The sequence below is a fragment of the Adiantum capillus-veneris genome, chromosome 16, assembly GCF_014529385.1.
Source record: "Adiantum capillus-veneris isolate H3 chromosome 16, ASM1452938v2, whole genome shotgun sequence".
NCBI lineage: Eukaryota > Viridiplantae > Streptophyta > Polypodiopsida > Polypodiales > Pteridaceae > Adiantum > Adiantum capillus-veneris.
This window is the reverse complement of record NC_140946.1, coordinates 134,309,135-134,332,892: the sequence shown is the minus strand read 5'-3', so window position 1 is coordinate 134,332,892 and position 23,758 is coordinate 134,309,135. Positions and strand designations below refer to the sequence as shown.

At 47.4% G+C, this 23,758-nt stretch overlaps 1 protein-coding gene across 1 annotated transcript in view; it reads right to left on the bottom strand.

Annotated features, from left to right (window-relative positions):
• Positions 1-23,758, bottom strand: part of LOC147439909 (Transcriptional coactivator/pterin dehydratase) — a 72,368-nt gene that overhangs the window by 25,795 nt on the left and 22,815 nt on the right. Inside the window, exons 2-4 of the mRNA XM_086484422.1 lie at positions 13,103-13,202; positions 12,901-12,998; positions 12,574-12,697 (exon numbers count right to left, since the gene is read on the bottom strand). Of these exons, the coding sequence (XP_086340548.1) occupies positions 12,574-12,697; positions 12,901-12,998; positions 13,103-13,202 (322 nt within the window). The remainder of the gene's footprint in view (positions 1-12,573; positions 12,698-12,900; positions 12,999-13,102; positions 13,203-23,758) is intronic.

Here is a 23,758-nt window from a genome sequence, read left to right as displayed (position 1 = left end):
ATGCTGAACGACCGGATCCATACCTCCTTCGAGACGAATTTGTTGCATTGGAGAGCCCAGATTATGTATCCACATGGCGTCGTTTCCCCAGTCGTGAAGTGCTTTCGTATGTCGCAATCATGGCCTACCAATCAGCAAGGGATAACCTCCCTCTACCTGGGGAAGATTAACTACCACAAAATCCAAGTTAAAAGTGAAATCTTGTACCTTCAGAGGCACCTTGTCGACTATGCCCACTCAGTAGATTGTTCTCTGATCGGCCAATGTAACAGTGAAAGGAGCAGGTCGGGTAGGCTGTAGACCTGAGGCCATCATCATAGTGAATTCGGGCATCAAATTGATTCCAGATCCACCATCAACGATGACGCCGGATAGCTGGTGCCCAAGAATAGATACAGTGAGACGAGGACTTTTATAATCGGTGAGGGGAGCGGGAGCAGTTGGATAGGAAATCAAATAAGACTCCGAGAGCTGTACAGGGAGGTGCCCGCCACTAGGCCCAGCCCTCGGGTACAGAGACTGAATGACTGACAGGGTGTCACTTCTGAGTGTTGCGTAGAGCCTTAGCATGTCGTATAGTGACACCTGCTGAAAAGTATTTTTCAAGATGGCTTCTGCTGTGGGCTTGGCGCCTTCGAACTGGGCTCCCTTTGGGACCTTAATCTGTTCCAAGTCAGACACTGCTTCCAAGAAGGCTCCATCAATGTCAGATGACAGGGAAGTTGGTTTGCTCTGAGCAATTTTGAAGGACTCGTCCTTTGGGTCAGGTAGACCAGATTGAGGAAGTGGGGACTGGCAAGGTGGACCTGTGGGCAGACTGAGACCAAGAGCTGCTCTTTGTGCCCGAGTAAGGACACCAGCAAGCTCCTCCACTTGCAGTGGCTTAACCACATGAGTAGCAGGTGATGGTTGAGGCACCGTGTTCACAGTAATCAAGTTTATCTTCGGGAAGGTGAAATCTTGCTGATTTTGAGTCGAGCCTGAAGACGTGGATGCCCTTTGCGTGGGACAATCCTTACTGTAGTGATCCTTCGAATCAAGGCAATGACGACAAGGAGGGGACCCCTCAGGTAAAGGACACTTGCTCTGATAATGCCCATATTCTCCGCATCTGTAGCAGAGTATGGGCCGATTGGAAGGACGAAACGGGGGACGAGGTGGTTGCTGCATGGAGTTGGAGGCTGAAGTGTAGAAGCTCTGAGGGGTTGAGGTGGCATTAGCATTATAAAAACTTTGAGTTGGGAAAGTACTTGACATACCTTGGACAGCAGAGTATTGAGCAAAGGTGGCATGTAGTTGGGATGGCCGTAGTGGGAAACCATGTTGGATGCTGGTGCTAACCCCTGTTGGAGAGTAGGACCAAGACTTTGCTGTATTTTGTGCAATCCCTTTATATAGTAGCAATCCTTATCTTCATGACCCGATTTTTCGCAGAAGTGGCAATAAGAGCGAAGGGGACAGTCCTGTGGAGGGTGTCCTGGAGAGCGGCATGAACTACACCATACCATAGCCTTAGTCTCCTGCTGAGACCTGAGCTCTTCTAACTCTCTTTTAAGTTGATCATAAGCCTCTTGATGTGGAGGCTTCTCCTGTCTGAGAGAGAAGGATCTCTCTTCTTGAAGGGACCGCTGTAACTTTAGGGCTTCCAGTTCCCTTCGTAAAGAAGTCAAGGGGTCTGATGGACTGTCCACGAGTACAGGGGCAGTATCTAATTGAGGAGAGTCAGTGAACTGCCTTCTTGCTCCCTCTATTCTAGTAGCAGTAGCGACAAAGTCCTCCAGACTGGCTTCAGGACGGAGACTTTCTCTGAGCTTTTGTTGAGAAGTCTTAGGCAGAGCCTTCTCTACCCACTTCTTCACCATGAATTCCCTTGGTTGCTGAGGCAGCTTGGCGACCAGGGACTTTGTTCTGGTCATGAGCTCTGCAAATGTCTCCTTGGGCTGGAGCAACAGGTTGGCCAACTCATCTAGAATCTTCTCTTGATAATCTCCTGGTCGGAAAGCTTCACAGAACTGTTGTCTTAACATGGTCCAAGTAGTAAAGTGGTTTTCAGCAAACTGACTGTACCATTTATCTGCAAGACCATCCAAGGTGGACAGAAAGAGCACCAGGTATGCGTCTTCTCTGTTGAGGCCACGACCTCTGCAAAGAGAGACAAACCTCCGAGCATGGTCGTCTGCATCTTCTGTGGAGAGACCTTTAAAGGTAGGGAACTTGATGTTCACCTTTGCCAGAACACTTGTGAGCTCCTCCATGGCCTCTTGCTCCTGAGTCTGTTGCTCACTAGCTTGCTGTAACAAAATGGGGGAGAGCCTTACCGAAGAAGGTGACCTAGAGGATGTAGAACCGGTCGAAGGAATGGAGGTAGCCGTATGAGTAGGTATGGGTGATGGGGTTAATATGCTTCTACTGGGCACCAAGGGTTGACGCCGTCTGTGGTAGTACTTCAGAGGACTCAGTAGTGCACTTTGACGCTCCAATGACCTCCTTGTATGTGTCATGCAGTAACCGCCAACCCCACCAAGCTTTGGGCAAGAAGACCTTCACTTCGGCAAGACAACCTTCACTTGGCTGAACATTGGTCTAGACTCAACTAGACCAGGGCGAGTGACTAGACCACCTGGCCTGGACCAAGACGAGGAAGGACTAGACCAGGGACGAGAAGGACTAGACCAGGACGAGGACTGGGTGGACTAGGGAGAGAGAGGACCAGGCTAGCAAGGCGAGAGACTAGACCAACTAGATTTAGCTGTCAAGGGTGAAACTGGACCAGACCAACAGGCTGCACAGGCGAAGCGAAGAAACCAGCTACTCAACAGAGTGAGACTTCAATTGAGGTCCCACCATGATCGCCAAAATGAGAGCACCTGTAGCGCGGATAATAAGTCGTGCTCTCTACAGTGTGGGTGCCCCTCAGTGCAATGTGCGTGACAATCTCACTCAAACAAATGGAAACTCACTCAAACGGAATGAAACACAGAAACAATGGATAACAACAGAACAACAGAGACACAACAGTGGACCAGAACATGTGGACTCGACTACCTCGAAGAACCATGTACAGACTCTGGCGTGGCAGCACACTCAGCTCCAGCCCAGGACTCACAAGTACAAATGGAGGTGTCGAGGCTCAGATGTGCAGGGATGGTGAAGCAGTGCTCTGTGTAAGACTCGCTAGCTACCCGATGACCCGACCATCTATAAAAGATAATGATAATGACCCAACGGCTACTACTCATAGATACAATCATAAAGAGCCACCAACAGCTCATAAATGTCAACCAGCTAAGTGTGACCTGGCCGCATGTCCACTAGGCCACCATCCGTATCCCTGCCACGTGTCACTGCCCAGAGTGTCCGTCCAGTGTGAACAGACCAGACCAACTGTACTAACTGTAACTGTGTCCTGTAGCAGTGACACTGTAGCCTGCTACAAAAACTGGTCATGCGAGGATCACGATCACTGACAATCATACGATGGTACTTAAACACATTGTACATGAACAAGCGTGCCATCTGATCAGATTTTATCTTCTTCCTGACAGGGATTAAATGGGTTTGCTTGTTGAACCTACAGATAATGGTCCATTTACCATCATTCCCTGTTGGCGTTCTTGGAAGATCAAAGATAAAGTCCATAGTAATGCTTTCCCATGGCTTATCCGGAATCGGCAGTGGTTGTAACAGCCCTGGTGCCTTTTGCCTGTCAAACTTGACCTTTTGGCAAATTATGCATGCTTGCACAAAGGCATCCACATCTCTCCTCAAGGTAGGCCAATAGAAGAATGTCTCTACCGCTTTAACTATCGCATCAATACCACGATGCCCTACATACGGTGGGATATGACTCTCTTCCATGACCTTATGTCGCAATGGCCTAGTGACAAAGTCTGCCATGCATCATCATAAAACCATCTCTGAGGAGGTATTGCTCATGATGTTCCCCTCTTGCAATTGTTCAAAGATCCTTGCAAAATCTTCATCAGTAGCATACTATTCCTTCATGTCATCTAACTCATGATAATAAAGAATTGACACAGCTGAAATTTGTGGCTTCCTTGATAACGCATCAGCCACAACATTCTTCTTGCCTTCAACGTGCATAATCTGGAAGTGGAACATGGAAAGAATGTTTGCCCATCGCATATGCTTTTCGGATAACTTTGACTGTGTCAAGAAGTATCGCAAGGTCTAATAATCTGTTTGGACAACAAAATCAGCAGCTAAGAGGTGGTGCTTCCGGCTAGAAAGCGCATGAATCACGGCCAAGAGCTCTTCCTCATAGACTTGCATAGTCCTCTCTGGCCCTTGCAAAATTCAGCTTCATAAGCTACTACCCGTCCATCTTACATTAGCACTGCTCCGATGCTACTACTACACGCGTCACACTGGACCAGAAATGACTTCCTAAGATCTGGCAAAACAATTACTGGATCCGAAGTCAACTTTTCCTTTGAGAGACTAAAAGCTGAAATCTCTTTTTGGGTCCATTTGAAAGTGACCTCTTTCTTTTGCAAAGCGTGAAGAGATGATGCTATCTCTGCAAAATTTGTGATAAACCTTCTATAGTAGGAACACAATCCCAAGAAGCTTCTGACATCGTGCACAGTCTTCAAGTCTGGCCATGTCTTAATAGCTTCGACCTTTGCGGGATCCGTTCTGGCACCATCCTTTGAGACTATGTGGCCAAGAAAGTGGATCTCTTCCAGGAAGAATTCACTTTTCTTAGGATTGACAAGTAGCCTGTGACTGCGCAACTCTTCAAACACAATGGTCAAGTGACATCTGTGCTCCTTTTCATTCTTCGAATAGACTATCATGTCATCAAAGAACGTTCCAACAAACTGTTGATGCGAGTGGAAAATCCGGTCCATCATTCTGTTGAACGTGGCAGGAGCATTTGTTAGACCAAACGGCATCACTAGAAACTCATTAAGACCAAATGTCGTTCTAAACCAAGTCTTGTGCACATCCTCTAGCCTTATACGAATCTGATGGTACCCACTCTTAAGGTCTATCCTGCTGAAAATTGCAGCACCCTCTAAACGATCGAGAATATCATCAACTCGAGGAATATGAAACCTATTCTTGATGGTATTCTTATTCAACGCACAGTAATCAATACACATGCGCCATGAGCCATCCTTTTTCTGCACTAGGAGCACTGGGAAGCAAAAGGGTGAAGAGCTAGGCTGAATCAGCCCCTTCTCTAATAACTCCTCAACCTGGCCCATAATCTCTTTTTGCTGCGCAACACTAACCCTGTAGGGAGGTCTATTTGGTGGGCTACACCCTGGCACCAAATCTATCCGATGGTCCTCAGGTCTCTCTGGCGGCAATTGCGGACGGTAATGAATCAGAAAAACATTCACTAAACTTTTGCAAAAATGCTGACCTTTCTTTATCTAACACAGATAAATTTGACTGATCATTATCTGAGACATCACGTGCAAAAATCAAGTACACAGAAAGAAAACCGCTAGAGAGACACTACGTGAGGAAAGAGAGAGAAAACGCTAAGAAAGACATACATACCCAAAACAGAGCAAGCACTACAGCTGTGGGCACCCGTGACCCCCTTCCTATAAAGGGGAAATGGAAAAATGCCGTACCTCCCTAATAAAAACCCCACAGCCCAAAAATGAGGGTATTGGTAAAAAAGCTGATAAAAGACCTAAAAATTGCCTATGTATGCAATGCAGTGGTACTGAGTATCAAAGAAAAATACCCCCGAGCTGGGCCATCAAGAGGCAAACTAGATGGCGCTGCCAGTAGTACACGGCTGGCAAAACAATGGGGGGAAAAGGCCCATAATGAGCAAACTACCTCATATAGGCAAGGCATAACCACAGCCTCTGTAATGTCTTGGCACATGCTCTGCACCCCTCTCGTGCCTCATAGCTAGATGCTTTGAGCCTACTCGGACGAACCTAAAAACTGAAGCCAGTCACCGAGAGTGCGAGCTGGACCCTCTGCCATGTGACCCCAAGAAACATGAGGCCTACTACCAACCAGGTGGCTTCGCTGTCTGCGTGCTGACCATGAGGTTCCAAACAAGGGGCTATCTCAAGCGCTCCTCCGTGCAAGTGGGCTAATGCTGCTCTAGGCCACTCCTCAATTGCTCCCACGATCTAAGCACGTCCGCAGCAAAACGGTCCTCTAACCTCCTGCTCAAACCAACTCTGCGCATCTTTGTGAAAATCCACCTGATGGAAGGGCTCCAAGGGCCTCCTGCATGAGGCACCTGAGCTCGAAGCCGATGAAGCAACAGCTCCTTCCAAGGCTCCTCCCCTGGAAGCAGTCCCTCTGACCACAAACTTCCCAAGAAGAGATATGCTCTGCTGTGTTGGGTCAATGATCCCCAGTCCCCCCTAAGAACATGGTAAGGTGATGACCTGCCAGGCTACTTTGGCCCGGGCGAGCTGGGTGTTGCGCCCTGACCAAAGAAAGTTCCTACTCAGCCTCTCCAACTGGCTGATACAGGAGCTCGAGAAGATCCAGCAAGACGTGATGTACCACATAATAGGCAATAGCACCTGGTTGGCCACTACAACTCTGTCTGCTAAAGAGAGCCATGTCGAACTCCAATGCAGCAACTTCGTTCTAAAGGACAGGAGGAGGGGAGCAGTCTGTTGCTCAAGGGACAAGTCCAAGGCAACCTGACAACCCAAATATCATACTGGGATCCACCTGAAGCCCTCACCTGGCGACCAATTAGGCGTAGGAGCACTGCCAACCGAGAAGGCCATTGTCTTCCTCCAGTTGATCAGTGCGCTTGATGCACAACAAAACACCTCTAGAGCCTGCTCACACCTGTGCAGATTAGCCTCCTGGCCCTCCAAGTACAAAGCTGAGTCATCGGCAAACTCACCATCCAGTAGCTCGTCTCCCCTAATAGGGAGCTCCAACCCACGGAAGCCAACTTATTGTGAGATCAAAATCTGCTCATCGCCTCAGCATAGAACAAAAAGAGGAAGGGGGCAACCCTGTCTAACTGAACGTGAGCATGAACCGTTCCCCTCTACCCCCTCCCAAAAGCACTTGACTGTGTGCACGTCTGAAGAGAGCTGACACACCTTTGATCCAAGCATTTGAACCCATCCTGCATAGAGTGCCCTCTAAGAAGTCCGAGTCAACTCCGTCATAAGCCTTCTCAGAGTTGAGGAGTATCACCAATCCTCTCCTCAGAGACGCGCGAGGGTAAACGCCTCTCAAAAAGTAAAGATGCTATGAAGGATACTACACTCCTTAACAAAACCTATCTGCATCCCATGTATGATGCTCTCTAGTAGTGGCTGAATCCTCAAGCTCAGAGCCTTTGCTAGAATTTTGTAGGCTGAGTTGAGGATGGTGATGGGTCGCCACTGTCAAATCTCATTCAAGGAGCCTCCCTCCTTGGGAATAAGGTATATGACATATCAAGCCCTCATTCATGCTGTCAGGCATCTCTCTTGTGTGCAAGATGTACTGAAATGCGCTGCAGAGATCTGAACCAAGCAAGTCCTAGTACTCAAAGAAGAAACTCGGAGTCAAACCATCTTCCCCTAGACAGCTACCTCGAGGGAGTGCTCTGAGGGCCTCATGGAGCTCCTCTGGCTAGAGGGGAAGCTCTAGTCTCTGGCGCATCTCCTCAATAACAATACAGGGCATTTGTGCCCATACTTGCTCTCTGCATGCATCCTGACACTCTAACTAACGCTCTGCTAACAACAGATCACGGTAGAAGTCAGTAGCAACTGCACATATATCCTCCGGCTCTGAAGCAACTCACCAAAGGGTCTCCTCATTTGGCCGACATTGGTGTGCGCATGGCAGGGCTCCACCGTCTCAAAGAACTCCCCAGTAACTCTGTCACCCACCTCGGTCCACTAAGATGCCTGCCGATGGAAAGCAAACTGATGACGTTGCTCCCCAATGCTAGCCAGCTCCTATCGAGCCTGCTGCAATTGCTCCTCCAACCAAGGACTGCTTGGATGATGCTCCTGAATCCTCTACAAGGAAACAACGCCTTGTCGAGACGTTTCTCCTCCTCCCTGGCTGCAACCAAGTGAGCTGCAAACACATGGAGGAAGAAGCGACTAAGGTCAGCTAGTCGCTTAGTCAAGACGTTTCTCCTCCTCCCTGGCTGCAGCCAAGTGGGCTGTAGACACATGGAGGAAGAAGCGACTAAGCTCAGCTAGTCCAGAGGCCACTCTACCAGCACGGGAGTCCTACGTGTCCAAGCCCTCTGTCTGAAGTGCCACCACTCACTCTCTAAGCTCTGAATCCAACAAGATCCTCTCAGGGATGCGCAGCATCGTGCTCCCCCTCCTCTGTCTGTCTGTCACGGTGAGGATCAGTGGTGCATGGTTGAAAAAAGAAGTCCCTGCCAGAATGCAAATAGATCCACCCATGTCACAGATGTGGTCATTGGCGTAGAAGCGTTCTATCCGAGATAGATTCACTCCTCCTACTCTGCGGTCAGAGCGAGAGAAGGACAAGCTGTCTGGGAGCCTCACAAAGCCTGAATGCTGCCAAACATCTGAAACCCTCATGGTCATACATAGACGCTCCCAAGCTGCCAACTCAGCCCCATGTACAATATCATAGCTACCTCCAATCTTGTCAGAGGGGTCCTCCAACCTGTTGAAGTCTCCCCCAATACAACATTGCTCTGCATGCAGTAGAGACTCTACAATATGAGACCAAAACTCTGCACGTACACTTGACACATTGGGCGCATATATGTTCAGGAAGCCCATGAGGCAACCCTGAACCTACATAGTAATCCACTGAGCCCTGCCAGGCACAACAATACCTCTGCCCACAATAGCATAGCTGCCATGAGTCCGCAATAGTCATAAATGCCCCTCCCTAGATACCACCAAGTCCAAATGTCTCATAGCGACCACGCAAAATCTGACCACATCGTGTAATGCGGCTCTCACAAAGATGATGCTCCTACAGCATAAGAATATCAATCTCACCACCCACAAGGCATCACTGAAGCTCCTGACGCAACCGACCCCGCTGGCGCTGAATAGTGTGTCGTCTGTAAGGCTACCTCCTCTATCCAAGAGTCCTCATGTATATATACATAGCATGGTGGCCTCTGCGTGTTAGCAAAAAAGTGTACCACCATGTGTCTACATCCTGCTGTGTCCGGAGGTGTCACTGAGAACTTGGCCAACGGCCACAGAGTTTGTACCAAATCGGTAACCCCCAAGTCTCCTTTATACTGAGAGAACTCGAGAGCCTGGTCCTATAGCCAGTCTATCACTGAGTCCAAAGTCCACTCAGATTGGTCTCTGCCACACAAAGGAAAAGAGAAACCAACCGTTGTGTCCAGGGCCTCTATCCTGAAGCAAGCCGCCTCAAAGTCTGGTGAAGATTCGTCGAGAAAACGTGTGAAGTCGTAGGCAAAGAAGTCCCACCGACGACGGATGTCGAAGCTCATTAATCCTCAAGAGACTGCTGCAAAGGGAGACGTCTGCACCAGAAGGGGGGCCTGCAAGAAAGGCTGCTCCTCTCTCGCCAGGCGACTAGAGGCAAAAGCGCTGCCAAGAGATCTCCTAGCAGTCGAGGAAGGTCCTGTCCCTTGGGCCGGTTGTGGGGCAGGAGCAGGGTCTAGGTCTCTGCCAAAGGTCGGGGCCTCCTCTGTGGATAGGCCTTCGCGAGATGGTCCATCCGTCGACAAATGAAGCACTGATTCGAGAGGCCCGAATACACCACACTCTGGCGGAGCCAAACACCACTCACCCGAGGTAGTAAAATGACCTTCGGGAGGGTGTGGGTGTCTCGAACCAGAACGCGTATTGTAGGTATGTCAGCTACAGAGGCTGCCGTGCGAGGTATCTCCAAGATAGTCCCAATCTTTGAGCCAATCCTGGACAAGAGCGGGAGGTACTCTCTCTTGAGGCCTCGGAAGCATACAGAGATGGGAAGGTCTGCCTCCTCGACTAGAACATCGGTAGCTGGGTCGAATCCATGGCACCACTACTGAAAATGAGCTCTGCTCGGATGGTCAGGGCACCTTGGACGCCATCTCAAGAGTCTCCAACTCTATCTGGTAGTAGCCACGTCCAAGGAGCTGAACGTCGATGATCTTGCCCACCTCTGCTAAAAGGCGGGTCTGGAGGAGATCACGCACCTCCCCTTTGCTATGTCGGGTGCCGATGATCTTGCAAATGACGAAGGTTGCCTGGAAGCGCCCCACCTCTGCTGTGAGGCTCGCTTGCTCTGTCGACGAAAGAGCAAGCCAGATGGTGGGCTCTGCAAGGTCGGGCAAGAGGGCTTCTTGAGAGTCCCTCTGAGGTGGAGCATGAGCCTCCATCTGTGTCTGTGTAACAAACTGCTGACGTGTCGACCTACTGAAGAACAGAGCTACCGGCCAAGGGGCCTAAACCCTAAGAAGAACAAGTAACAGAAGAAGTGTCACAAAGTGATGACGTGGTTGCCCAAGAGCAGAAACCCTAACCCTAATTTCTGCCCAAAACCCTAACTGCTGAAATCCTAACCCTAAAACCTACAAACCCTAATTCTGCTGCCAGAAACCCTAAAACTGCAGAAACCCTAACCCTAACCCTAAAGACAGATTTTCGAAATTTGCGCTGGCTGATGACGTGGCAAGCTGTACAGATTTCTGTGATTTACGCTGGCAGCTTTTTGGCTTTGCTTTTGGACCAGAAGCTTTTGAGTTTTAAAGGCTTTTTAATGTAACTGCTTTTCAAGCCAAGGGCCTTTAAATATGAGGCTAGGGCTCATTCTCTAGCATGCTTCCTGGCGAAGGTGCGAAGTCTGGAGTACCGGCTTGTACTATGCTGATGCAATATAAAGAAATACCGAAAGGGGCGCCAAGGTTTGGGGCCAATACTTTCTGGGGTGGAATTCCGCCACTCCGTGTCGCGTGTCGTCTCTCTCTTCCAGTTCAGTTGTTATTGAAGTGTTAAAAGTCTGTTCAGTCTGTTCTTTTCTATTGGCACGTGGTGCCCGCCTTGTGACAGTCTGGTGCTGTGGTGGAAAGGGACCGAGTGAAGACAACCCTCTGAGAAAACTCCGGCGAGTAATGTCAGATATCCATCACTGTCGAGGCGAAGTAGAGCAAAGTCTTTTTTTTTTTTTTCCCCTTTTTGGGTGGTGGTGGTGGGGGGGGGGCAATGTACGGGGTGCATAAAGGGGGTGGGTGGGTAGGGGGGCTGTGTGGGGGGAAAACAACCAGCAAGGGTTGCGCGCTGGCAAGGGAGAGGTTGGGCTGAGGGTTAGCGGGCAGCAGCAGGTGCGCTGAGGGAGGCAGCGCAAGGGCAGCAGGTGAGAAGGGGGTGCAACGCGAAGGGTGGGTGGGGGCGGGGCAGTTTGAGGGTTGGAGGGTGGGCAGCGCGAGGGGACTGAGGGGGTGGGTGAAGCACAGTGAGCAGCGAGCGCGATTGGGTTTGACCAATGCTCCTACCACATTCAATCGAATGATCAAACTACCTTGTGTTAATCACCACAATTCAATTATAGACCCTTGGCAATGCTTGCCCAAACACCCAAGCTAGGGAGTGGGCATGTCAGGAAATGAATTTTTAATTGGGAATATTATCTCTAACGTTATGTATGGATATCAACCCAATTACTTGTTGTGCACATATAGCATTTGAAAGACTTCCTTGAGGAGAGTTAGCCAAGGAGATCTTCAATGGCTCACAATTTAGATCTACTTGAGCACTCGTGTATCCATCACGCCAAGATGCCAACATTGTGGATGCAAGTGTTCTTGGCGATCTTATTCTACCTCCAATCTGAATGTATTTTCAATCTTTCTTAGTAGAGGGCGAGGAATCATATTCAAAGATGAGTGCACATCAAGTGGAAAGATAGGCTTGAAGGAGTATCCACATGAGAAAACAGAAGTGTTCACAAGAAGAGGTGGCCAAAGCTTCTTTCCAAAGGGGGGAGAATGTCAAGACAACAGTCCTAAGGTAAACTATGGCATCATATGGGTGATGGAAACATGCTATAGGGTGTTGGAGCTTCCTATAAAAGGTGAAGGTTAATAGGAAAACCATCTTATGCTTATCTATTTCACCTATTGCTAAGGTAGAAAAGGAAGCATCATAGCCATGGTTAGTCTAAGAAAAAAGTAAGGTGGAAAACAACAAGAGCCATATATGATGATAAATATAGCATAATGAGACAAAGAGCGCACAACATTAGCGTGTGTTGCAGATATATTTCCACCATTAAATGGCTCTCACATAGGCAACCTTGACATGCCCTGATTAGAATTACATCGGTTCACATTGACACAACCCATTTCTCATTGAACCTCAAAGCTTTATTGGCTCATCATGGAAGAACAAATCATTGCCAGTACAATAAAATTACAATGGATCTCAAAAACAGATTGTACATTGTGCATAGCCATGGTATGCAAGGCGTCATATAAGCACAAAGATCCAAAAGTCTCATTCGATCATTCAACCACAATCAAATAACATTATGCTGAGAATGCCCCTCTGCAGATGAGAGCAGAATGCAGCATGAAGAATCCTTGATTATGAAACTCTTAATTAACAGTGAGCCTGCACAAATAAATCCTCTTTGATCACATACCTTCAGCTTCAGCAACATCTGCTATTTTCTGAAAGAACTCAATACCCTTAACAAAGTTCCTGACCTTCCATGGCCTCTTCAACTTTAATTGCCCATTATCATTAACCAAATTCCAACCGGGTACCTTCAAAACATGCAAACACACTTGAGGGTGGTGGCCACTAAATTCATTGGATCAAAACTAACATACAACCTGTGTATCCTAAACAGAAACACTGAATCCTGCATTTTTTGGTTCAGATACAAACCCTTCTCTTGAGTGATTGAACAGGATTAATTGTGCAGTGTGTTAGTGCATGAATCAGAATGGACACAACCAATAATAACCTTCGTTGAAAGCAGCTTTGCAGATTCTTCATTCATAGGCCTCAAATCTTTAGAGTTACAAGGCACACATTTCTTTGTGGACAAGCGCGTTGCAGCATCTGCAACATTTCAAAGGAATCTGAGGACAAACCATACATGGCATGGTGAGTTTCCTACACATATCTCTGAGAGGAAAGATTCAACAGGTTTACATGATGAATACCTTCTTCCGGTGCAGATTGTGCAGAGTACTGCATGGCTTGAGGCTTCCAAGGCACCAGTAAAAAAGATGTACTGTGTTTACAAGTCAAGACGCGTGGTACCTGTAACAGATAACCAGGCGATAATCAACAAAGGTCTCTCTTTGAACTTCAAGTCCAATCTAAATCACAGAACTCGAAAACTTATGCACAAAAACAACACGTCATCCATGCACATTGCTATTTATCCATGCTAAAAAATGATGAATCTAACAAGGAAACCTCTCCTATGGATGTTGTTTGAATTGTTGCTAAGTCTTGGGTGTGTGAGGACAAGCAATCAAAGCACTCCACCATTGCAAAGCATTGCCTTTGAGGAATCCGAACACTTGGGCAATCTTTGAATCTTCTCCAACATGACCGTTGTAGAGGCCTACATCATCAAATTGTTGAAGGAACCGTAAGACCTTGGGACAATCCTTTATAACTTGACTGTAGATCCACCATCTTTGGAAGCTTTCAGTCCACAGAGCATGGACGGATGATAATATGGAAAATATCCTGGATAAATAAGAGGATAAGGCTTTGTCATATAGTTGTACTTGGGTGGTAGTGGCAAGGAAGTAGCAACAGAGGTGCAAGGAATCTCAAAATAAGAGTTCCCATTTGCCATGGTCCAAAACAATTCCTCATCATGAAGTGTTGCAGTTGCTTTGAGTCCGTATCGGTGATTTCTCATTGGCAAGTGGTGTGGCTAGTTACGATGGTATCAAAGCTCAGACTTTCTATGCTCTCACAAGAGGAATGATCATCTCCTATGGAGGCCACATCCAATCCAACTTCTGCTGAAGAGGCCAGGACTGAACCTCAAAATCCTCTGTACAACAAGATTCCTACGCAACCTCTATGGATAGAGATTCTTGTAGTTGTGGTACGAGAGTCCATCCTGGTTTCACTTACTGAAAGTAAGCACAATTTGTAGTAGGAGAAGATTTCCAAAGTCTGATATTTTGGCATGTACTTTACCACAACAACTCCACAAATATCAACATACAGCAAAGCATCTATAACAGAAACCTAGCGCTAGCACTTTCTGGCAGAAGAGGTAGAAGAAGTTCCAGCAACTTGAGTGCACCTTCTCAACAAGAACCGACTCGGCGTTTTCCGCCACAAGACAGCCTGCGTTTTGGGACTTCCCAGATCAGCGTTTTCAAGAACCCAGCCCGAGCGTTTGTAGATTGCATAACAGCATAGCGTTTTGGCAACAGAATCAGCCTAGAGTTTTTCAGCAAATCAGGCTGGCGTTTTTGCATATTAGCATCAGCGTTTGCAGATTCCAGGTGTCAAATCCGCCCCTAGCATCAGCGTTTTCAGTTTTCAGCACTTACACAGAGCAGATCCCACCCCTAGCCTCATAGATCTCACCTACCCGCAACAGTTCCTCACCGCACGGTCAGATCAGCCAACGTTTCCAGTTTCAGACGTTGTCCGCAGATTTCAACATCTACGTTTTCAGCGCATCGTCGTCGGGTCGTCGCCATCGCCATCGCCGACACAGTGTCAGAATTCAGCAATTAGTAGATTTGCAGATTTCAGCCCCTAGCGTTTTCAGATTTCAGTCCGTCTCGTCGTCGTCATCATTGCCGTCGACATCATCGGCAAGTCCATTGCATCTAGATCATTGTGCCAGATTTGTGCAATCAATAGCATAAACCTCTCTCACCATAGAGAGGGGGGCCCTTGGAGGAGGGTTTGACAACCGTCTGGTGTCGTATTCTTCTCTCTCTCTCTCTCTCTCTCTCTCTCTCTCTCTCTCTCTCTCTCTCAGGACCTTCATTCAAAGTGTCATTCACTTTGTTTGTGATCATTTGCACTCTTTCACTAAAGGAACGGAAGGCTCTCCCTTCCGTAAGTAAAAGAAACCCTTGAGCACAGTTCGGAGCACTCACCTTGGGCAAAGTTAAACATTCACTTCCGTTTCACCTTACATTGGTATCAGAGCTTTGGCAGTGTTCTGTATCACTCAAGGAAAGAATCACAAGAATTTTTTTTGCTTGTTGCGATCGCAAGTTACCCAAGTCCACTTGGGCGTGTCGATTACTAATCGTGTTTTTGAAGAGTGAAAGGTAACCCAAGAAAGAAGGGCTTGTCCGGCCTCCCCTCGTTCCTCTTTTCACTCACTGAGAGCGGACCGTGCACTTAGCGGCCGGCCAATCGATGTGAGGTGGGAAAAAGCAACCTTGCTGTGAGCACAAGGCCGCCAAGGGGTGCACCCGTAGGGAAGAGTCGAGCTCGGGCAAGAAAAAAGCCTTCTCTAACACAGATTGCAAGCTAAAGAACTCAAGAACCTCAAGAACACTAGAACCCAAGAACCTCAAGACCCCAAGTTCCTCGCAAACTTAAGTACCCAACATCTCAGTGTATGGTCATCACCTGAAGCGGAATGGATACTTTGCATGAAGGTGATGAGCATGGAGGTGGCGAAGAAGAATTTTAACCACCAGGAGGTTTTTCCGAACCTCCCCCTTCCCCATCTACGCCACGGTTTGCACCAAATCCTATGAAGGCTTTGGTCAAGTCGATGATGGACATGATGCTACAACAAGAGGCGCAACGCGCCACCTTTGATCGCAAGCTCGAGCAAGCGTGCTTGGCAGTCGAAGAAAGAAAGGTAGCTATTGAGCTTAAGCGTGAGCAAGCACGCAAAGCCCAACGCATAGCGGCCGAAGATAGACGAGCAACCTTGGTGTCACGTGACACATCCAACCCTATGTGTCCGTGGACAAGCTACATCATGATCATGGTTCAATTCAATCAAGTCAGTCTAGAATAGGAAGTGATCTAGCACTTTTGTGAGTCTGTTCGCAGACTGTGCATGTCCAGACACTTAGTGTAGATGCATATCCTCTGGTTGCACACAGCATGATCATAAGCATTCCTATCAAAATCCATCAGAATCCTTCGGGGGAATTTTCCAGTGCATTTAACCTATTTTCCCTATATTTGATATTTTTCACTTATTATTTTAAGTGACTTTTGTTGGGAACTAAGTAGGGCAAGTTGGGTAAGATAATATATAAGCAAACCTAGGCTAGCACTAATTGGCAGAAGAGCAAGGAGAACACAGGCCACAGGCAGCACGTTCCCCCTCTCTCTCAAGCAGGACATTTCTCCCCTTGGTGGTGATTTCCTCCAAGCCAGACCTCCAACACCCCTAGCGTTTTCAGCAGTAGCCTCATGGCCATAAGACCCCAGCACCTTGCGTTTTCATCAAAGACATCATCGCCACAACCCCAAGCCCTTGGTGTTTCTCAACAACCCAACATCACCCCCTTTTCCCTAGCATTTTTAGCATCGCCATAGCATCAGAATTTCAGCAATTAAAGACCAGCCAAAACAGCGTTTTTGGAGGACTTCAAAGGGCTGCAAGTCAGCGTTTTTAGGGGCAGCCAAAGGCACGAAAAATCTGCAGCAAACCAGCGTTTTGCAGCAGCAGATTTCAGCCCATTGGCGTTTTGGGACAGCAGAGAAAGTGCATCAGTTTTCAGCCATAGAGTCAGTCTCGTCATCCCCGTCGTCGACATCGACATAGCCTAGACTTGCATCAGTTCTCATTCATCCACTTTGTACCAGTTTGTGCAATCAATAGTAGACCACTCTCGCCAACGAGAGTGGGGCTTTCGGAGGAGGGTTTTACGTCTCTGGTGTCGTATTCTCTTCTCTCTATCTCTCAGTCTCACACACTTTCACGCACAGTGTCCATTCACTTTGTTTGTGTCCATTTCACTCTCTCATTAAGAACGGAAGGCTCTCACTTCCATAAGAATAAAAGGAACCTTGAGCACAGATTGGAGCACTCATCTTGAGCAAAGTTCAAACATTCATTCCGTTGCACCTTACATTGGTATTAGAGCTTTGGCAGTGTTCTGTATCACTGAAGGAAAGAACCAAAAGAACCATAGAATTTTTTTTTGCTTGTTGCGGTCGCATGAACCCAAGTTCGCTTGGGCGTGTCGATTCCTAATCGTGTTTTTGAAGAGTGACAGGAAACCCAGGAAAAAAGGGCTTGTCCAACCTCCCCATGTGCCTCTTTTCACTCATTGAGAGCGGACCATGCACTTAGCGGCCGGCGACGTGAGGTGGGAAAAAGCAAACTTGGTGTGAGCGCAAGGCCGCCAAGGGGTGCGCCCGCGGACAAGAGCAGAACTCGGGTGAAGAGAGCATCCTTCTCTAACACAGATTGCAAGCAAAAGAACCTCAAGACCCTCAAGAACCCAAGAACCCAAGAACCCAAGACCCACAAGAACCCAAGTTCCTCGTGAACTTCAGAACCCACAACTTTAGTGCATGGTCATCACCCAAAGCGGAATGGATAACGGGCATGAGAGTGATGGGCAAGAAAGTAATGAAGAAGAATTTCAGCAACAGGGCGGTTTTCCTGACCCTCCCCCTTCGCCATCTACGCCAGGAATTGTACCAAACCCCATGGAAGCTTTGGTTAAGTCGATGATGGACATGATGGCAAAGCAAGAGGCGACTCGCATTGCCGCGGAGCGTGACCGCCAAGACAAACAGGATCGCGATCGCTTGGCGGTCGAGGAATGAAAAGAAAAAAAAACGGAAAGAAAGGCCGACTTGGAGCAAGCTCGCTTGGCAGCCGAAGACAGAAAGGCCGACTTGGAGCAAGCTCACTTGGCGGCCGAAGAAAGAAAGGCTACTATTGAGCGTGAGCTTGTGCAAGCGCGCTTGGCGGCCGACGCAAGAAGGGAAGTGGCCGAAGAAAGAAAGGCTACTTTGGAGTTAGAGCGTGAGGCCCAGAGAGAACAACGCATGAACGACTTGGTACTACATGTCCTCACCTAGAAACCCGAACAGGCCAAAGAAGTTGGTGGTTCATCAAGTGGCGCAAGCCGAGATTCGGACTCTAACAACCCCCGTCACCAAGAAGTTGACGTTCAATAAGTATGATTGTAAGATGGACGCTAGTGTTATTCGTTCTTGGTTGCATCAATTTAATGCTTATTTTGAGAAAACTAAGAAGACAGAAAATAGCAAGGTTTTGACGGCAGCTATGTACCTTGCCGGTGATGCCATCAATTGGTACCGCGTATGGCAAGAGGCACAGATAGCCGCGCACCTAGAGGAAGCCGACGGAGACGTGCCCCTTTCCTTCAATTGGGCCGACTTCCAAAACAAGCTCAAGGCGCGGTTTATGCCTCCTCAGTACCTAGCACGATTGAAAGAAGATTGGCGCAATCTCAAGCAACATGGTATGCCAGTCATGTCTTTTTCTAACCGTGTTTTGCAGCTCGGCACTCAATTACGCAAATCGGATGATGAGCGCGAAGAGGCTTTCCTTTTTGGGTTAGACGAATATATCAAGTTTAATGTAGAAGTCTTTGATCCAATCGATCTCAACAAAGCGGTAGCGATTGCTCTTGCACAGGAGATGAAGCACAACAAGGGAAAGCCTAAGGAGAACAAGACTTCGACAAGTACCTCTCAGACTTCTCAAAATCCTCAGAACGGTAAGAACGCTAAGAATGGTAAGAACGGTAACTCTTCTAACCAATCTTCCAATAGTCTCTCAGAAAAGAACTCTCAAAGTGAACCTAAGGGTAAGGCTAACACAATTGCTAAACCTAAGCTTACTCCAGATAAAAAGGTAGCACAAGGAATTTAGGAGGATACATCACGTCGGAAGAGCAAAGCACTTATTCTAAGGAAGGTCGTTGTTTTCATTGTCACATTAAGGGTCACCTAAAAAGAACATGTCCTAAGCTTGACTCTAATGAATCTAAAGAATCCACAGAACCCACTTCCTCTGTCAACGCAATCAATGACAACACGAGTGTGCCCCAAGTTTCTCCTGACCCTCCCATTGATGAGTCTCTCATTAAATGTTATGGTCATATGCCGGGGCAGCGTTTTGCAATATTGTTTGACCCATGCAGTATGCATATGATGTGATCAGTCCCTCTCTTGTTGAGAGAACCCGCCTAGAGGTTAGTCAGAAATCTCCTCTCGAGGTCTCTAGCTTTGCTCCCAATATGGACTCTCTCATCATGAAAGAAAATTTTTTGTCTCTCCTCTCTCAGGATGTGATATGATTTTGGGCATTCGATGGTTTCGTGAGCATACCCCTCTCATTGATTGGGCGGAAAATACGTTCACTTTCAATGCCAAAAGTGACTCTCCCATTGTCATTCGTGGAAAGCACATTGTTCATTCTCCATCTCTCATTCCTAATGTGCAGGCGAAGATTGAACGGATTCAGGAGAAGGAGACTCTCTCAGTTTCTTCTTCTCCATAGCATGACACACAGGTTTTGCATGATGATAAGCATGATGATTTGAATGACAAGCATAATGATTTGCATGATGATCAAGATGTGATTTCTCACAAGCATGATGATTTGCATGAAGATGATGTGAGTGTTCACAAGGATGATGTGTTAGTTGATAATTTCTCTAGTGCAGTTAACCTCATTGCAGAGACAATCAATCACGAAGCATCGATCTTGGCTCTCGAGCCTAGGTCCAAAGAACCCCCATGGGAAGATTCAACCAATCAGGAAGAACCGGTCTTGGCTCTCAAGCCTAGGTCCAAAAAATCCTTACAGGAAGTACTATGTGTTCAAATGATTCGTCAACGCACATTGTTCGAGTGTTTTATTCGTGATCGTTTCCTGTATTTTTGTCAGTGTCTTTATGTGATCCCTTTTCCTAGGCATGACATATTGTACGTTGAGCATGTTTCACCCATAAATGAGCACGGATGTATGCCGATTTCTCATGAAAATCTGAAAAGGAAGTCACATTTTATGTCTCTTCCTTGGCACGACACAGTTGTAGAAAGAGCACATAAAAGTATGAGCACCAAGCATGGCCATTTCCATTGTGAATTGCCACAGTTGATTGCTTTAGATCCGAAGAGAAAGATTCGATCTCATTGTTTGCGTGTGTGTGGTGAACGATTTGGCACTCCGTCTCTTTGTTCATCTACATTGCATGCACAGTCTTTGAGGAAGACAAGATTTTTTCCAGTCACTTTACATGGAATAGGTATGTTCATGGTTTTGTGTTGGAAATGGTTTCAGGAATTTTCAGCCATGGAGATTCTTAAAGAAGAAAGAAGCATGACTCTAGACGCAGTTGAAGCATTGAAGGAGTCACAGAAGACTTTGTCGCTTTCGGGGCGGCCCAAAGAAGCAAGCGTTGCAGACCTTTATGAAGTTCAAGAACCGCACGACCCACACATCAGAGTGGGCCGGCGAAGAGTCCCTTCCAGGATTCCGGATGCTATTCGCGATCTCCCTCGACGCCATGCAGTTCGGTATCAGTACCTCACTTTAAAAAGGAGGGGATGTCACGTAACACATCCAACCCTATGTGTCCGTGGACAAGCTATAGCATGATCAAGGTTCAGTTCAGTCAAGTCAGTCTAGAATAGGAAGCGATCTAGCACTTTTGTGAGTCTGTTCGCAGACCATGCATGTAACTAAATCAGACTTTGTAAATAATTAATTTATTTACGAGAAAAGAATTATCTAATTAGTTGTGTGCACACCAGAATAGACCTAGCAGTTCTAAGGCCTCAGGTGAGCCTAAATGCGGGCCAGAACACCTCAGAGGGACCTTAGCAGAAATTACCCTGAAGCCCTAGTGATTGGGAAATCGGGTCTTCAGAAAGGGGTAAGCAGTAGCCTCAGATTTTAGACTCAGAAAAACACGCGCGTCAATACAAGCACATGAATGAGATGGGGTCCTTAAAACAGTGACCCTAAGGCTAATAAAGCTAATAAAGCCTTAGGGTAAGTTTCATTAAATTAAATTTAACGGTCCGTGCCCGGGCGGACGGCCGGACAAGTGTGAACAGGTAAAGGCAGTGCAGTGCCACTGCGGCATTGCGCCGGCAGACCTTTGGTGTTCTCATAAAAGAATCATTGGTAGCATTTGTTAGTTAGTTGCACATTTTTAATTAATGAGCTAGAAGTTTTTAAAGTCAAAAGTTGAATGGTTTGTAAGTTTTTAAAGTAAGTGTGCCAAGTGGCACACTTACCAATGCAAGCTTTCACTCTCACTCTCCCTTATCTCCTAGCGCCCCTTCTTCATGCATGGAGCCTATTTAAGAGCATCAGCGCCCCCTTCACAGGGGCTGGCACTGCACCTACCCCCCCTAATGTGAGCGTGCTCTACGCGGTGGAGCCCTCCATTGAAGCTTGAGAGTAACCCCTTGCGACATATGTGGTAGCCTTGTGCTCCCATTGTCAAGAACAAGGGATCTCACAGTCATAGACACCTTTTGGTGAAGTTTCATCGCGAGAAGCTGCCGTAGACGCTCTCTTAGCATAGTGCGGCGGTTGTAATTCTCTGTTTTCAGCCCCTAATCACCTTGATTAGGGTTGTTTTCAGTAGATCAACCATAGAAATTCTCTTCTCTCTCCTTATCCTAAGCCTACATCAAGTTTGGTGCGATTCCATCGCGAAGAAGACCTCTGTTTCGGCGTAGGGGTGTGCACAAGTAAGAATTTCAGGTTATGTGCAAAAAATTACAGCAAGCATGTGCGTGTGCAGTTTGCTTGTTTCTCTTTTGTGTTCGATGCATGAATGAATGAGCATGAAGACAACACATAACGGAAGATGGACTCTCCTCTGTGAGAGCTTCCGAGGAGCTGTTTTGGAAGATAGACTCTTTTTGCGAGAGCTTCCAACCAGTCTCGCAGAAGAGGGGAAATCCCCTAAGCAGAAAGAAAGTGGAAACACTTTCCCAGTCAGTAGTCAAAACAGAACAGAAGAAAAGAATAGAGGACGGGCGTATGTCCCGTTCCTGTGCTTGTAAAGATTCTCCCTTAGTAATAAAGATATTCTCTTTATGGGGGGGGACCATCCCATCTTCTGGTCCCCAATGAAGTGTCAAGTTTTCTCTCTCCCTCTAATTCTCTTGAGTATTTGAAGTGCAATTAAACGTCAGTTTACGCTTCCGTATTTTTGTGACAGTGGTATCAGAGCCATAGTTACCCGGAACGCGGAACGAGACCGGCAACGGGATCCCCGCGGAACGGGGGAACGGCTAGGGGTCCGGAACGGGAACGGCGCAGAACAGGAGGTTAAAAAACACCCAAATAGTGCATTTTTTAGCTCCTTGTGTTTAAATACAAGGAGTATTAGAGTGCTTTGACTCTAATACTCACAAAAAACTCGTTTTGAAGACCATTCAACCTTGCTATGACTAGATGAAGATGAGAGAGAGAGAGAGAGAGAGAGCTTGAGAGAGTGAGAGGGAGAGACTCGAGAGAGTGAGAGGGAGAGGGAGAGATTTGAGAGAGTGGGAGGGAGAGGAAGAGGGCTTGAAGCCTTGAGCCTTGAGAGAGTGAGTCTTGAGAGGGAGAGATCTTGAGAGTGTGAGAGGGAGAGAGCTTGACCCTTGAGGATTAGCTTGTGGAGAGAAAGGGAGAGGGGGGTGCATTTTATGAGTCCTTGAGACCTTGCACACTTCAAAAAGAAGCCCAAACATTTACTTCAATTTTTCCAATTTTTGCCAAATTTGTTTATAGCCGTTGGCCGTTCCAGGGGCATTCCGGAACATTCCGGGGGCGTTCCGGAACGTTCCGGAACGGCCATTCCGGTTTGCACTGGCCACTTGGAACGTTAGACGTTCCGGGATGTTTCAGAACGTTCGGGAAGGGAACTGCCCCCCGGAACGCCGGAACAGGGGCTAGGGGGCGTTCCCCGGTAACTCTGATCAGAGCAAGGTCCTCTCTCTCTTCCTGAAGGGATTGACGACTCTTGGCAGACTGCAGAAATGGGAGGACGCGAGATAGAGTTCTCTCTCCTTCAACAGCAGGTGGAAGAGTTGCAGAAAGCTCTCTCCCATCCAAAAGTCCAAAAGATTCTCCATACTCTTGAAAAAAAAAAGGAGAAAATGCCGATGGGGTCGGGAGAAATCCCGGAGAACCCAAAGGCGCCACAACCAAGAAAAGATCCTTTGATTGGAACTTCCCGCATGCACGAGAGGCAGAAGAAACCTCCAGAATGTCATGTGCGGTTTAATCCAAAAGTTCAAGAGCAAGATCCCCTTGATTCCCCTCAGTTCTCTTTCATGAAGGATCTGGATGACATAGTTGCTCCGGAAGACATGTTTCTCGACGATCCGTCGCAGCAAGAAGTGCATTCAAGGGAAAGGACTCCTGTCCACAAGGAGTCTAAGCATAGAAAGAAGGAGCACCATAAGAAGAAGCACCATAGGCATAAAACATTCAAGTCGGGAGATAAAGATGTGAAATTCGACACTTACAATGGACAGCGTGATAATGACAAAGCTTTGGCTTTCATCCGCCAATTTGAAGTTGCATTTGCAGAAGGGAATTTTAAGGAAAGATCCAAGCTTCGCCATGTCAGTTTGTACCTGAAAGGCATCGCCAGCAATTGGTGGTTAACCCTTATCCTGGAAGATCGCAAACCCCAAGATTGGACCGCTTTCAAGGAGTTCTACGCACAGTTCCTCCCTCCAGACTATGAGGAAGAGGTAAAGAAAGAATGGGATCGACTTTCACAATCGGAGAACGAAACTGTTCCACGCTATGTGGATAGGTTTTGGGACGTTCTCTTGAAAGTCACTCCATTCAAGAAGATTGACGATTCGGAAAAGATGAGCAAGTTTGAAGCAGGACTGCATGA